General features: G+C 47.8%; 1 protein-coding gene and 1 pseudogene across 7 annotated transcripts in view; one reads left to right on the top strand and one right to left on the bottom strand.

Moving 5' to 3' along the window:
- The window catches only part of B4galt4 (beta-1,4-galactosyltransferase 4), a 27,835-nt gene extending 14,305 nt beyond the window's left edge, over positions 1-13,530 (bottom strand). For 2 of the 7 annotated variants that reach the window (XM_026788271.1, XM_026788249.1), the window contains exons 1-4: positions 13,183-13,236; positions 7,695-7,766; positions 4,393-4,787; positions 3,190-3,422 (exon numbers count right to left, since the gene is read on the bottom strand). In XM_026788271.1, the coding sequence (XP_026644072.1) occupies positions 3,190-3,422; positions 4,393-4,642 (483 nt within the window). In that variant the 5' untranslated portion in view covers positions 4,643-4,787; positions 7,695-7,766; positions 13,183-13,236. The other 5 variants (XM_005344989.3, XM_026788258.1, XM_026788252.1 and 2 more) reach the window with 5 other exon arrangements.
- Positions 13,531-15,789: 2,259 nt separating this feature from the next.
- Positions 15,790-16,916, top strand: LOC102000103 (annotated as a pseudogene).
- The last annotated feature ends 206 nt before the right edge of the window (positions 16,917-17,122 follow it).

Here is a 17,122-nt window from a genome sequence, read left to right as displayed (position 1 = left end):
AAAAAACTAAAAAAAAAAAAAACGCTGAGATGATACATTTTATGTGGTATTTTAGCACAAAAATTAATGTAGTTTAAAAACACAAATAAAAATAAAGCAACACTAATTGGGCCCTCAAACATATTAAGAGGCTAGAGCCCATGTCAAGTGTTCTAAACGCAATCTCTAAAGAGTCTTTCCTAATTCCTTATAAAACTACAAAACCTCTTGAAGGAACCTGCCACATCTATTAGTGTCACGGATTCCCTGTCAGCTCTCAGCTGATCCCAGCTAACCTACTCACTGACACTGAACTTCCAAGAGACGAGGCTAAGAGCTTGCCAACAGGGATCACGAAACTGTGGCCTAACAGCAGAGAAGGCTGCTGCTAATACTTTAAGCTACTTAAAACTTTCTTGGAAATGACTTAAGAAAAACTCTCGTTACAACACCAATGGAAGAGGCTGTTCCTCAGTGGCCTTGCAGAGGGACCTTAAGAAACTTGACCTGCGGTGTCATCAATACTTGACATGCAATATGATCCGAGGACTTCTCAGTATTGCTGTGTTCAATGCAAATCGAATGTAAAAATGAAGTCTGATTTGACAGCTAATCATAACAAGGTTACAAGCAATTCTTAGATGTTATCACAACACTTTCCTAAAGAGTAACAGAGTGAAGAGCTTCTCTTTTTTTTTTTTTTTTTTTGGTTTTTTCGAGACAGGGTTTCTCTGTGGTTTTGGAGCCTGTCCTGGAACTAGCTCTTGTAGACCAGGCTGGTCTCGAACTCACAGAGATCCGCCTGCCTCTGCCTCCCAAGTGCTGGGATTAAAGGCGTACGCCACCACCGCCCAGCCCAAGAGCTTCTCTTTATACAAGTGATACGGAACCTAGCCAGCAGTAGTGGCACGGGCTTATGATCTCAGTGCTTAGAGGCAAAGCAGAGGCAAGAGGATGGAGGTTTTATCAGGCTAGCCTGTCCAATCTGGGGGAGGGGGAGGGGGGGAGCAGGGAGGTAGGAGAAGGAGCAGGAAGAGGAGCAGGGGGAAAAAAGAAAGCTTGGGTGACTGCCACATATGCCTAACAACCTGAGTTCAGTCCGCAGAACTCACATAAAAAGCCGGATGATTCTGTAACCGGGCAAGGCTTCCAGTGGAAGGATTGGGACACCAACCCAGCCACAAAACCTTCAACCTACAATTTGTCCTGCTTGCAAGATGTGCTGGGGTGCAGAACTTGTGGGAGTGGCCAGCCAATGACTAACCCAACTAAAGTAAAGAAAGGTCATATGAGGTACAAACTCCAGCAAACCCAGCTCCTGCGACAAGGCAGAAGGCAGAAACAGAATGGCCTGGAAGCTCTCAGGGAAGCTACCCTTGAGTGTCAACAGCAGAAGCAGTAAGAGAGACCATGACTCCACGAGGTGGAAGAAGACAACTCGTGTTGCCATGAACAAGCACATGCACACGCACACACACACACACACACACACACACACACACACACAGTAACTTTTGAAAACAAACTAAAAATAGTGCCATATTTTGGTAGCTACCCATCCTGTGTAGGAACTCAGACTCGATAAATCATCATTTTGACCAATGACATTAAAAACAAAATTAATTCTAAAGCAAAATAAGTGGGCTGGAGATTTAGCTCAGTTGGTAGAATGCTTGTCAGCACCCATAAGTCCCTGAGTTCAACCTCCAGCACCAGAGGAACCGGGTGAGGTGATGACTGCCTACAGTCCCAGTATTTGGGAAGCAGAGGCAGGAAGATGAGAAGTTGAAGATCAATCATTCTTGACTGTGTATTTCAGGCAAGTCTGGAGACATAAGTCCCTGTTCAAAGAACAAACCCCAAACAAGGAACTGCTGCAAGAGCTACAGAGATGGCTCCGCGGTTAAGAACAATTGCTGCTTTGCAGAGGATAATGGGTTTGGCTCCCAACACCCACCTGACAGCTCACAGCCATCTGTAATTCCAGTTCCAGAGAACCCAACACCCTCCAACAGCCTCTTCTGACCTTGATGGGTACCGGTCATGCACATGATGTACTTATATGCATGTAGGCAAACACTCATATCATACAATAAAACAAATCTTAAAAATAAACTCTAGGGGACTGGAGAGATGGCTCAGAGGTTAAGAGCATTGGCTGCTCTTCCAAAGGTACTGAGTTCAATTCCCAGCAACCACATGGTGGCTCACAACCATCTATAATGGGGTCTGGTGCCTGCAAACATACACACAGACAGAATATTTTATACATAATAAATAAATAAATATTAAACAAAAAAATAAAATAAACTCTAAAGTTTTATTTCAAATCTGAAAAACCAGACACAGATGTACTAGATGAGCCCCCGGTTATCAAGTCTCTCCAAGTATACACCACACAGGAGAACCCATGAGCTGTCGATTCTACCCAAAATTGGTATTATCAGCTACATCCGATATTAAGCAAGCAGCTAATGATTTCTGTCCATACTCTCATGAGTTTATAAGGATCTAATGGGGCATTATTTTAATGGCCCAGGATGATTGCAAAAAGATTAGACACCAATGTTCAAATTGATGCTCTATTTTTCCTTTAATAAACTTCAATACCAAATAGAGGCATCTTTAGTCACCCACCACGGACCGACTGACTGAACTCTTCAGAGTCAGCCTACAGTAGGTTACGTGCCGTTCCTACTAACTGTTTCTGGAAGCCCCAAACGAGTAAGTCAAGAAAATAAAAAGTAAACCTCGTCTGTTTGGCATGATAAATGGTGGTGGAGTTAAAGGCTGAGGCGATTAGAAAGCCACAGAACTGGCTGGCTGTACCACTTGGCACTCCGCGACATCACTCATGCCATCTCTCCTGCACAGCCACACTCTGTAACAACAGGCAGAAGCCCAACCCCACATGGTGTGGCACAGCAAACCCAGAAAGACCAGGAGACAGGAGAGCTCAGGGCTATGGATGGGCGAGTGCTGGCTAACATGGGAGAGCTTGCAAAAACAGGCTTCCTCCCGGGGTTCATTTTAGGATAGAAACACTTCACGGAGCTTGGTCGGTGGCTCCACGTTCAGGATCAGAATTTCCTCTGCTCTCTCAAGGTGAGGGAAGAGCACTCTCCTTTCGAGAATGATCCTTTCACCCAAAGCAGACAGACACGTGGCTGCCTCTGCAGAGGACAGGGCCCAGCAAAGGCCCGCACTCACCTGGTGGATGATGTAGATGCCATAGTCCAGCTGCTGCCTTTGCAGGAAGGGGTGCAGGTGCTCCAGCAGGTATATCAGGTGCTTCTCTCTGTTCCGGTGGGGAATGAGGATGGCCACCCGCTGCAAGGCCTTACATCCCTCGGGATGACACCGGCCTCCAGACACTCTGGGGTTCTCTGCCTGTACTTCCTCCAAAGTGAGGTCTGGTTTAAAAATGAGCTTGCTCTGGCCTCCTGCAATCAACGCGAGGCATTGTCATAAGAGGGGCCATGGCATGGGGCTCTAGGGTTCACACAGCTGGTTTGGATGAAGGGTTGGCTCTTCCTGTTCCTGGGCGAGCAACTTGGCCTCCGCGATCCATTTCTGAAGGAGGCATGCAGACTGCACAGCCACCACACTGCTCACTGGAGATCAGAAAGGGCTGAGTAGCTCCTCCACCAAAGAAGGATGGAACAGAAAAGCCGAACATTCTATAGACTCCGATTCCCTCACAGGGCCCTTTTCCTACTTCTGCCCTATACCCCCACGCTTAGCTCCCTGCAGGCAAAGCACCAGGAAGGGGCTGAAGCCCACCAGACTCCCTAGCCAGGGTGAGGATGACATATACTCCACGCCTCCTCTACCGGAATGGCACCAGGGCAGACATTTCCAGCAAACACAGCATCTGCCAGTGAAACTCAAGACTGTGGTAATCGATCCTGGGCAAGGCTTCAGATATCAGGCTGAAGTAACTAACCCCCATTTTCTGACCTGAAGTCAAAGGCTATTCTGACAAGTAGGGGAAGGAGACCTAATTCTGCTTAGGAATTAAGATAACCTTCCCTGTTCCTTACACCCCCTTTTAAGAGCCCACAAACCGTGGACAAGCTGTTTACAAGCTGTACCTTACAAGTGTGGCCTCTCTCAACAGCCTGAAGCATGCTAAGAGAGAGGGATTGCAGTTTCCACAGCAGGCTAAGAACAGGTCTGCAGAGCCCCAGGCCACCCTACAGACCACTCTCTTGGTGCACACAGGGAGCCACAGATGTCTGTCTGGGAGAGCAGCTCGGCTACACAGCTAGAACAGGGTACCCAGTTCCACACTGTTTGCTTACTGTCTCTCCAGAGACAGAGACACTAACCGATAAGCACCACACTGTGACCAACACAGCAGGTGGAGCACACGGGGAGCTGAGATTCCCTGGGGCTGGGGCAGATACTTACTAAGGTTTGGAGACACAGAAGGGCAGCTGCCAAGTTCTGCTTTTTCCATGACATCATGGGCCAGAGTTTCTTCCTTCCCCAATGGAATGACCTTGTGGAAACTAGCCATGAAGTCCTTTGCCTTGGGGATCACTTGAATGGGACCCACGAAGTAGTTGCTGGTGGCCCATCCAACCACAGTCAGGCACAGGGTAAAGAACAACAACAGGCGTAGTCTGTAGGGGAGGAGGCACGGCGGGTTGCAGCCCATGGCTCTGATTTTGTGGGTAATGTGTGTCTCTGCTTCAGCTGGAGTGAAGAAGTTCCGAATTATCCTTTTCCGGTCCGACTGAGAACGTGCTGACAACCTAGGAGCTGATGTCTGCCATGGCCCAGTGGTTCTAGTTCAGAGACCACTGAAAGGCAATCACAAAGGATGTGTTGTTTGGGGTGGAAATCCAGTCCTAAAATGAAAGACCTCAGCACACCTTAGAAACCCAATCCCAGTTGAGTTGCAGTCTCAGCGAGATGCTATCCCAGGGCAAAGTCCTGAAAGAGGTAGGATGGGACAGGAAACACAAGGGGACCCAAACAGAAGATGTCAACAATCTATGAGAAAAACAAGTAAAGATCGGGGACTCAGGTTCAGACAGAAAACACAGTTCTACCACCTATCAGCCATGAGATCTATGCCAGGCCACTTCAATGAGCCTTACTTCCTTATCTGGAAAGTGGGGGTAAAATGATACCCACCTAGATAACATCTACCTTCCTGCAGGGCTGGACTAGCATACAAAGTCCTGACCAGCCTCCTGCACACACTCAAGTGGCCACCAGAGAGTGACCATTACTCCCCCTGCTACATGAAAGAGGCCAGGGATGGCCAGTGAGCAGATGTACTGGCAGCCACCTGGACCACCGCTGTACCAATGGTGTGTTTCATAGGTGATAAGTTGTCCTGATTTCATACTTCAGTACCATGAGGTGGGACGATACAAATTCACCTCTACGAGGAGCTATGCTCATAGTTACTAACAAAAATCCAGCTCTTCGGGGTACTTAGGCTCCACCACCAATACTGGTAAATCCACTAGATGGTAAGGATACTTGCTGAGGACTTGTGGGGCACAGCTTACAGCACCCCCACATCTTCTCTGTGCCATCAAAGTCACATTATCCCTCAAGCTAGACTTTGGATAATTTCCATAGCCAAACGGACGGTTCTAAGTAAGGACCAACAAGGAAAAGTTCCTGGTTAAATCTTAAGTGATAAGAAAGAAAGAGGAAATACATACATTCACTAACTATGTATGCCACCCACTCTGAGATGCTCATCAGAGCTGGCTGGAGCCCTCCCTGACGTCAACTACAGCTCCCTGTGTACACTGGGAGACATGTCTGTGGGGTGACCTGGGGTTCTCTGCGGGCCTGTTCTTAGGCAGCTGCACAGATTGCAGCCCCTTGGTCTCACTCTGTTTGGCTGTTACAATAAAATAGCCGGACTTGAGCTCTGCTACTTATGGGATCTTTCTGGAAATCTCAGATTGGGGTTCAGTATGGTCAGTCTCTTGTTAGAGCCCCTGGTACTGGTTATATCCCCAATGGCTTTTCCTTGGTGCATGTGTATAAAAACAGAGAGAGACAGAGACAGAGACAGAGAGACAGAGAGACAGACATTAAAATCCAAATTTCATATCTCTTGCTCTTTTTATATAACTATTAACTCCAACATGAAGGCTGAACCTTCATGACCACACCTTAACCTAAATGTCCCAAAGGGGTGAGGTACCAGTGCCCCACCTTGAAGCACCATCACTTTGGGAACTAAGGCACCATCGCATAAGGACAATGGGAACAATAGACAAACAACTTCCTGTGAGATAAGAATTTTAGTCTACTTGTTTGTAAAATTACACTTCTGTATGGGGCGGGGCACAGGCACAGAGGTTAGAGGACAGCTTGTGGATCTGGTATTCTCTCATCTCGTCATGGGGTTTGCCCATGATGAAACTGCCCAGGGGTGAGATTGAGGCATCAGGCTCGCCATAAGCACCTTGACCCACTAAAGTCGCTCACAAAGGACAGCTGACCTGCCCAGGACCGCACACCTGGTTAGGGGGCAGAGCTGGGTGTGAGTCCCTGTGCTCATCAGTCACAACCCTCAGGCAGACGCTTCGCTTCTTCCCTTCATGCCTGGATAGGCCCAACACACTCAACAGAAGCCTCTGGGGGCCCTCTAACTCTCCTCCATCTTCCTGTCCCTCTCCTGGGACGAGTTCACATGCCTGCCTGGAGGCCTGCTCTCTTCCCTTCAGCTGGCAGGAAGTCATCAGGACTCTCGGCCAGCGAGACAACCTCTGGTGGACTTGTGGACTTCATTTCGGGGAAACTTCAATGTGGGGATTGATAATCGTGCTTCATAAAAACCTATTGTAAATCTGGCCTCTGAACACTGCTTTTCTAAAGCTATTTATGGGGACACTGCCTGGAAACGCCCATGGAATTCAAGGAGCCTATGGTCACAAAATGCAGCATAAGCAGCAAGATGGAAAAAAAGAAAGAAGCAAAAAAGAAGCAGGAAGGATTTTTTTTAAACCACAGGTGTAGGACTCTCATTTGCAGGGTGTAGGGAGGCTTGACTTAAAGCAGTTTCAAACCTGGCTGGGTGGTGGTGGCACATGCATTTAATCACTTAAGCACTTGAGGGGCAGAGGCAGGCAGATCTCTGTGAGTTCCAGGCCATTCTGGTCTGCAGAGCAAATTCCAGGACAGCCAGGGCTACACAGAGAAACCCTGACTTGAAAAAACAAACAAACAAACAAACAAACAACCTACAGGGGTGGTGGGGAGAGATTCGAAAACTTCATACCTTCAGTTCAATTTCTGTGAACCTAAAATTGCTCTAAATACTTTTGAAAGATTGTATGTGTAATTATGCATCTGTCTGCATACGGGTATGCACGTGTGAGTGCAGATGCCAGGAGAGGCCAGAAAAGAGTATCCTGTCCCCTGCAGCTGGAGTCACAGGCAGCTGTGAGCTGCCCAGGGTGGGTGCTAGGAACGAAATGTGAGTCCCTCCGGAGGAGCAGGAGTCTTGATCATGAGCCATCTCGCTAGCCTTAAAGTTTTAAGAACTCTCCCTGAGAACTGAGGAGCTATGAAGAATGATAAACCAACATTCCCGAACGGCAGCATAAGAAATTTGTTCAAAGACAAGACACCCATCCTCAAAGCCGAGACTGTGACCAACGCTTCCTTAGCATTAGACCTCCAACCATCATTTATCGATACTAACTCTGGCCCAGCTAAAAACAATCACTTACCCCTCATAAGCCTAAGTGTCCTCCATAAAACTGATGAAACAGAAGAAAACTCAAAGGCAAAAGTCCTCGTTTCTGTGGTGAAAGACAAGAGAGGTGAAAGCATCAGAACACCTCTCTGTGTTCAAGGGAGATTTCCTACCCCATCCTCAGCTAAGTGACCAGAGGCTTGGCGACAAGCTCCCTCCACGTTTCCCCAGCTCATGGAAAACGTGGGCGGACGGAACACTCACTTCATAATGACATCGTCAGAATTTAATGAGAAGACAAGCCCAAACACCTGCTGTGTTTCCAGAGCTCCAAGTATTTGCTCTCTATCACCGTGATTCATGTGGTATCAGGATATTAACAGAGATAATCATAATCATACCCCAGCTGAAGTACAGACCCTTCCGGTTAATAATTTCCACGTTTCTTCCCATGAGCATAGAATACTTTTATTGTTAGAAACATGGTGACATTTCAAAAGAAAATTATCCCTGGGGCAGGTAACTCCGGGTGGTGCTCAGAACGGCACCACCAGACTTCTCTGTACAATTCTTTAACTGTGAGACCCTCCCTCTTCCTGGAGCCATTCTTGTATTTAATCAAGACATTTATATGGAAAATGATGGGGGAATCTGCAGAAAGCCAATTCAGACATCAAGGCATTATTTTAGGGCAGTCCTCACCCACCTTTCCTTTCTAGAAATCTGCCCTAGAGTTTTATTTTCTCTTCCCTCAAGGTAACAACTGTGCTCTGAGCACCTGGCACTTTTAAGCACAGGCTTAGATCGCGCAGGCCAGAAAGGGAAGCAATATTTAGTTCAGTCTTTTCCCAGACTTTAAATGTCTGCAATTTGTTTTTCAGGTACGCTTGCCACTCCAAAGAAGAGTCCATACATGAAAAAGATTGGTAAAACATTGAGTAGGTAAGTGATATTAACCTAAGGGCCCACGGTGTTTCTACTCCTGTGTTTTTTAAACTTTCCATAATAATAAAAATAATCTAGCCGGGAAGTGGTGGCGCACGCCTTTAATCCCAGCACTCAGGAGGCAGAGGTAGGTGGATCTCTGAGTTTGAGGCCAGCCTGATCTACAAGAGCTAGCTCCAGGACAGGCTCCAAAGCTACAGAGAAACCCTGTCTCAAAAAACCAAAATAATAATAATATAAGGAAGATAAGCTATAACCAATAGCAACATGACATAAACATCCATTCTTGGGAGATCTCTTAGCAATACACCATCTCCGTGCCTCCAATGCAGATATATGGGAACCACACTTATGCACTAAGTGCTCATACACCAGACAGAAAGGATGTGGTGGTTCAGCAGCTGGTGAATGGTACAGTCAGCATCTCCCTATCTCACAGACAGGGTGTGTGAGTGGGCTCGTGGCCCCAGACACTTGCTCCTGCTGCTTCAGACTCTCTGGGGCTGCACAGAGGAAAAGCTGGTGGCTGATATTCCATCAGAGCTCCTAGGAACTGACTACTATATAGACTTTTCCACTTTCCTTAGGGCTCGAGTACAAACTCCTACGGAGCTTCTGGGCGATCACTGTCCTGATGCCTATGACACCTTTGAAGTAAGAATGGGACAGAAATGACAACAGCCATTAGCACGTAGGAGTCAGCAAGATGGCTTGTCAGGCAAGGGAGCCTGTTGCCAAGGTCTCTAGAACGCACATGGTAGGGCAGAACTCCCACAGGTTGTCCTCTGACCTGCACACACGTGCACAGGTGAGTCACACACACACACACACACACTCACACACACACACACACACACACACACGTAAATAAACAAACAAGCTTTAAAAATTTAAGTCACTTCAACTCCCAAACTGGAAGCATTTAATATTTTTACTCTGGCCCTGTTTTATAGCATGCAGAATAAAATTAATTTCCTTGTGTATATATATTGATATAAGTGACCAAATTAAAAAAAGGGATTGGAGACAAAGGTAGCTCTTCCTCATAGGAAATTTCCAATTTAGGAACCAGCAGGAAAAAAGCCACCACTAAGCAAATACTACAGGCATCATTGCTTTCTGTCCAGTTTCACCAATTAATGGATGGGAATTTGAGGATGAACAGTTTTGTGCTCTGCTTAGCTGTAAAGACTCTCCACCAAGAGCTATCCACAAGCAGGAACTGTACAGAGGAACTAACATTACCAGGTGAGATCTGCCGACCTTGTACACCTGTTGATTGTATTGATAGATAAAGACCATCAACAGGACTGAGAAATGAAATCTAGGTAGTATTGATAAGAGGTTTGTGACTGTGTAAAGGGGTTACTCTATTAGAAGAAGCTAGATGAACTTCATCATTTTCAAAATTTTTAGGCAATCTAAAATTAAAGTATTGTAAAATGTTTAAAAAAAATCATGAAGTCAGAACCTGAGTAGAGCCCCAATTAACTGAATTCTCAAGAAGATTCCCAACTCTGTGTATTCCTGATGTCTCAAATCAACCTAACACATAACTTTCTAAAATATGCTATATGAATACGGACATAACATAAACCACGCCTATTGAAGAAAGAGATGCCATATTTAAAAAGAGAAAGAAGCTGGATAGTGGTGGCGCACACCTTTAATCCCACCACTCAAGAGGCAGAGGCAGGCAGAACTCTAAGTCTGAGTCCAACCTGGTCTACAGAGTGATTCCAAGACAGCCAGGCTATGCAGAGAAATCCTGTCTTGAAAAACCAAACAGAGAGACAGAGAGAGACAACAGACAGACAAGGAGAGGGAGGGAGGGAGAGAGAGGGAGGGAAAGGAGAAGGGAAGGAAGGAGGGAGGAAAAGGGGAGGGAGGGAGAGAGGGAGAGAAAGAGAGAGTGAGTGAGCATGGAAAATAACGACTAACAGGAAAGGGGAAGGATTAAACACATACAAAGCATCTTAGGGGAAGTCTGACAGTAGAAAAGGCTCGCCCTTCAATTTACCTTTCTAAAACAGCTCTGCATTGTGCCTACTATTTCCTCCCCTCTATTCAGGAGCTCATGGAGTGTCTCTATGTCATGTTCAGCTCTCTGAGAATTCTGTAGTGGGGGTCAGTAGAGTCCACCTTCTGATCACAGAACACGGACCACAGAATCAACTAAGCAGGACTCCCAGTGCCTGAAGTGACAAACATGAACGAGGACCTCTGCATATACCTCATGGTTGTGTAGCTTGGTGTTATTGGGACTCCCACAGTGGGACTGTGGCTGGGGGTGTGTCTCTGACTCTTGTGCCTGCACTTGGGACCCTTTTCCTCCTACTAGGTTGTCTTGTCCAGCTGTGATATGAGGGTTTGTGCCAGTCTTATTGTAACTTGTTAGGACAACCTGGGTGGATATCCTTGGGAGGCCTGTTTGTTTGTTTGTTTGTTTGTTTGTTGTTTAAGAGAAAGAAAGAGGAGGAGTTGCTCTGGGGGAGAGGGGAAAGGGGGGAGGGACTGGGAAGAGTGGGGAGAGGGGAAACTTCGGTGGGGATGTTATGTATAAAAAAAGAACGAAGGTTTAAAAAAGGTGCACCTTCTGCTGTCATTACAGGGCAGGAGAAAGTTGTGTTTCTAATCAAGGGTTGGGATGTGCCTCATTACCAAAAACAATGCTGCTGCTTTATGGTAAAAATAACTAATTGTCCATTAAAATAGTCTAAAAGTTTAAAATGACATTATTATAGACAAGGAACAGTAACATTCAGTTACATAAAGTTGGTGGCAACTTGATTGTGTAAATTTTAAGAGGACCTATTCTAAATATGCCCTCCAAGCCCTCATCTACACGCGCGCGCACACACACACACACACACACACACACACACGCTGTCAGTTAACTTCAGGACTAGCCAGAGCACCGTAACACTGTGTGCTCTTCTTAAAATACCTATTTCTGCGTCCACACCCAAAGGTTTTGTTTTAATAGTCTGGGGTGGAGCCAAGAAATTTATATTTTAAACAGGAACCTGGGTAATTCTGACACATACCATTGTTCACGGATGATTAAAAGGAAAAAAAAAGCCAGAAAAACCAGGAGTCACCTGTGGTTCATGGCTTCATTGTTCTGTTAGTTGTTCTGTTCTGGTCCATGGCTATAATATAATCCTGAGAAAACTGGAGCAGGAGGATTGCCCCAAGCCCCAGGCCAGTATGGACTGTATTTGCTAGTTCCAGGCCAAGCGTAACTTAACTTGCTTTGGATGTCACCACTGTGGAGAAAAGGTCTTCACGGAGACATTTGATGGTTGGCTTCCAAGGCATTTGCACTCACCTCCCGATAAAACACACACCATTACTAGCCCAGCTTGGAGAAGGTACTAAGGACTTACCTCAAGTGGCACATAAACCGTAATTAACAGAGTTGCTGTTATGGCCCTCCCTGCCTACTCTTCCTCAAGCTGTTCAGCATGGCCAGCCATTCTTTTATAGATGGTTTTAGCCCTCAAAACTGTGGACTTCTTTCAAATATAGTCAGATACATAAACGCTTGTGCTATCTTATGGAGTTTTCCGTGTGCACAAAGCCCAAAACCTGTTCTTTAAAATTAACTTTAAAAAAAAAAAAAGGAAGAAAGGAAAACAAACCAACAAAACACTGTGTCTTTCCCTGCTGGCACTCTCCAGCAGGGTGCTGGGGCAGCAGTCCACACCCTATCTTGAATTTCACTTGCTCAACCTGAACCACGTCTGAGATTCCTTGAGTTTCTTACATCCTAGGAAGATTCTTTACACACACACACACACACACACACACACACACCAGCTAATTGTTTTTAAAATGAGACAGAGAGAGGCCTTTTCTAACTCTCAAATTACCTTCTTTCTGCTCTTTCATCACCAAACCAGTGGGGAGACAGCCAGAGCCAGGGCAGCTTCCCGTGCTCATGACTGTCCACCTCCCTACACCTTGCAACCACAGGCACCCTCGGAGTCCTAAAGTCCCAAAGGCCTTTGCTGGGTACTTATCACCCTCACCCTCCAAAACCCGAACCCCAAACCATCAGTTAATCACCCTTATCTAAGAAAAGCCCAGACCATCAAGAGATACAGATCCACAGACCCTAGCGGGATCAGGTGCCCGACCGACCGGCAGCAGGTGTGTCTGAAGTCCTTTAAATCCCCTATGACAGCCTCTTGCTGAGGACACTCAGCGCTTGCCCGGTCCTCACGGGCGCGGAAGTACAGCTCAGCTGCGTTGTCTCCCCAGGTGAAACCCTGTCTAGCCCGCCCGGACCCACCAGGATGGTCCTTTTCCAGGTGGAGGAGCCTGGAGATGCCAGCACCAGGACACGGGACGCTGCGGATGCGCCCTGCATCTCCCGGCTGCGCGCAACATCCCCTCCCCCCCTTCCCTGGGCGCTGAGACGCCGGCACCCGATCCGGAGCCGGAGCCCCGCCGGGGTGGGTCTCTGCAGGCCCCCAGCCCGCCGGCCGCTCGCGCTGCGGGACGTGGGACAGCCGCACCGAGGCCTGATCGCGCAGACTCCGCGCCCGCCCGGCCCCATCCCGTCGACCCACCAGGCCCGCAGCCGGGCGATGACCGCTCTGAGCGCGCAGCCGCGGAGCTCCAGCCTGGCTTACTCACCCCGGACGCGGCCACCGTGAGGCCGCCCGGAGAAGGGGAGGTGGTGAGGAGCAGCCCCGGGGATGTCCCTCGAGAATTGCGCCGCCAGGAGGCGGCCCTACAGCCCCGGCTCCGCCTCGCACACAATGCCATCGGGAGGCGGGTCTGCTAGGTTCTCCGGGGACTTGGCGCCACCGGTCGGCCGGCCAGCCCCCACAACGCGCTGCAGGGGCTTGAGAAAAAGAAGGATGCACAATTCAGCCTTTGGGGGATCACAGACCTTTCTGCGACTTGCGAGCTAGGCCCCTGGCGCTTCTCACATTCCTTCCCCGGGGACGTCACCGGAACCTGGGAAAGAGATCGAAACCCTCTGCTTTACAGAACAGGAAAGCGACGCTTTGGGCTCGCAGGAATGCGCAACCCTTTCGCTTCTCTGCCCAACACTAAGTGAAACTTGGCATTAGGCCACATCCTAGAATCCAGAGCTCCGCAATTACGTGTTTATTTTGCGTGACATTACCAGGCGACATTGTCATCTACAAAGTTCACGCTTGAGAACCCAGAAATCGCGTACCAAAATAAAAACAAAAGCAAAGCCTTCACCCTTAATAATGTTTTAAGTAATTTTACAATTTTGCATTTTGCATTGGTCTGAATTCATAACTAATCTGGGCCAATGGTTGGACGTACACTTAAGCAACTCTAAAATTTGACAGGTTGCAGCCTTCACAGTCATGCATTGCTCCAAATTGAAAACAGAATAATGTTTATGCCAAAAAAAAAAGATTGAAAAATAATGGTAGCCTCTTCATAGGCACAAAGGACAGCAGAATACATGCTACCAGCTCTCTCAGAAATTTAATTAAAAGTTACCTATCTAGCTCACGCTAAAGCAGCGATTCTCAACCTGTGTGTCGCAACCCTTTCACAGAGGTTGCATACCAAATATTTATGTTATGATTGATAATAGTAGAAAAATTACAGTTATGAAGTGGCAGCGAAGTAATTTTATGGTTGGGGTTCCCCATGATACATGAGGAACTGCACAAAAGGGTCCCAGTATTAGGAAGGCTGGAACCTCTGCTCCCAAGGAGCAGACTAGGAAAGAGCCCTGAGGCACTGAGCTTTAAACAGGTCTAAGGCCATTCTGACGCCACGAGTCCCTAGTGATGGGGGAGGGAAATAGAGAGCCAGGAGCCTGAGCCTCCTGTATTGGGCAGAAGCCCCCTGAAGAGCACTGGAGAGGTCCCTGTGCTCAGGCAGAAGTAATGGGACCTCCCCATAGAGGACTGGTTTCGATTTGGTCCTATGGATACAAGTTGCCACTTTTAATTTTTAATTTATTTCTATATTTACTTATTGTGTAGTGCTGAGGACAGGAATCAAGGCCTGGGCTACTTGAGACAACCCACCACCAAATTGTACAGAACCAATCACAGCCATCCCCTCCACCTGGGCACGCCTTGAGTTCAAAATCCTTTTTAAAATCATTATACCAGTTAGTTTTTGTCGGCTGGATGTCCACTGGAGCCATCTGGGGAGAGGGAGCTTCAGCGAGGACTTGTCTCCAGTGAGCAGCCTGTGGGTGGGTCTGTAGATTCGTGTTCCTGAGGACCAGGTCGTGTGCGAGGGCCATCACACAGGAAGTGATGTGACCCCTGGCAGATGGTCCTGGGTTACATAAGAGAGTAAAGTGAGCAAGCCATCAAACAGAGCTCCTCCACAGTCTGCCTTGGCTTCTCTCAGTGATGGACTAGCACGTAAGAGGGAATCAAAGCCCCTCTTCCCCCGGTGACTTTTGGTCATGGTGTTTATCAGAACAACAGAGAACAGACTGGAACAATCCCCAAGCAAAGGGGCTACATGTGAATGACAGCAAAGGCAATACCCCATAGAATGAGCCCCCCCGAAGAGCTGTCAGAAGAAAAGCTTTTAACAAACTGAACATACTTTGAACAGCAAGAGATCCCTGACTCGGGCTTTAATCACACCCAAGGAGTGCGGGGTCCTGCTTAGATTGTCGCTACCGTGACAAAAGCTAGCGCTTTGAGAAGACGGAACTTCAGCTGGGAAAATGCCTGTATCAGATTAGCCTGTGGTGCGTTTTATTAATGACGAATGTGGGAGGGCCCAGCTCCTGAGGGGGGTGCCAAACAGCAGGCAGGTGCTCCTGTGTTCTATAAGGAGGCAGCCGAACAAGCCATGAGGAAGGAAAAGGCCGGTAAAGGGGCTCCTCCGTGGCCCCTGCCTTGTGTTCCTGCCTTGACGGATGACAACTGTAGACTGAAACAACCCTTCCCTCCACAAGCGCCTTTTGGGCACTGTTTGTCACGGCAATGGGAAGCAGCCTAAGACAGAGACTGGTACCCAGCGTGGGATTTTTACTGTAACAGAATATCGCTTTGGGAAGGAGCAGTAAGAATGGGGGGGGGGGAGGGAGAGAAAACAAGAGACCCTAAGGACTAGAGAAAACAATTCTGATCCTTTGCATTGGGCTGGAAATAGTGTTCGTTTCCATTACCAGAGTAGAAAATAAATCATCCAGGTAGCATCTGTCACTCATGGCGGCGGTGTCTCTGCAGCAGTGGCCGGCCAAGGCCCGGGCCTGGAATTTGCCCTGGGTTGAAAAGTACAGGCCACAGACCCTAGGCGATCTCATTTCTCATCAGGACGTTCTGAGTGCCATTCAGAAGTTCATCAGTGAAGACCGTCTGCCACACCTGCTTCTCTATGGCCCTCCGGGGACAGGAAAGACGTCCACCATCCTGGTCTGTGCCAAGCAGCTGTACAAAGATAAGGAATTTGGCTCCATGGTCTTGGAGCTGAATGCTTCCGATGATCGAGGAATATATATCGTTCGGGGGCCAATCCTCAGCTTTGCCAGCACAAGGACGATCTTCAAGAAAGGATTTAAGCTTGTGATCCTGGATGAAGCTGATGCCATGACTCAAGATGCCCAGAATGCCTTGAGACGAGTGATCGAGAAGTTCACAGAGAATACCAGGTTTTGCCTCATCTGTAACTACCTGTCCAAGATCATCCCTGCCTTGCAGTCAAGGTGCACAAGGTTCCGATTTGGCCCTCTGACGCCTGAACTCATGGTTCCTCGCCTGGAGCATGTAATACAACAGGAGAATGTTGATATAAGTGAAGATGGAATGAAGGCCCTTGTCACTCTGTCCAGTGGGAATATGCAAAGGGCTTTGAACATTCTGCAGAGTACCAATATGGCCTTTGGGAAGGTGAGAGAAGAGACTGTCTACACCTGGACCCGGCATCCCCTTAAGACAGACATTGCCAATATTCTGGACAGGATGCTGAATCAAGACTTCACCACTGCCTACAGAAACATCATGGAGCTGAAGACTCTGAAGGGCTTGGCTCTGCATGACATCCTGACTGATGTTCACCTGTTTGTGCACAGAGTTGACTTTCCATCTTCAGTTAGAATACATTTACTGACCAAGATGGCAGACATTGAGTATAGACTTTCCGTTGGCACCAATAAGAAGATACAGCTGAGCTCCCTCATTGCTGCTTTTCAAGTCACCAGAGACCTGATAGTCTCAGAGGCCTAGCCACTCCAAGGCCTGCTGGCCCTGCCTCAGGCCCAACAGTGACAGAGGACAGAGGACTTGCTTACTGGTGAAGTACTGCCCTGGACTACTGATAAAGATGGTCACAGAAGTCTCTCCCCCAGGCATTTGGGCAGTGCTATCTGTGGCTGTTGGGAGCGGGACCTACCAAGCAACTTTAATTCGTAACTATCCATACTGCTTGTCTTTTGTAGGGAAAAATAAATCTTTTTGGGGGTGGGGGGAGAAATGCTTTAAATCTTTACTGTCAGTTGCTGGGTTGACAAAATTGGCCTTACCTCAGGTCTGCAGTGTGATG

Source organism: Microtus ochrogaster, chromosome 2, assembly GCF_000317375.1.
Source record: "Microtus ochrogaster isolate Prairie Vole_2 chromosome 2, MicOch1.0, whole genome shotgun sequence".
In the NCBI taxonomy this organism is placed as follows: Eukaryota; Metazoa; Chordata; class Mammalia; order Rodentia; family Cricetidae; genus Microtus; species Microtus ochrogaster.
This window is presented reverse-complemented; position numbering and strand designations above follow the sequence as displayed.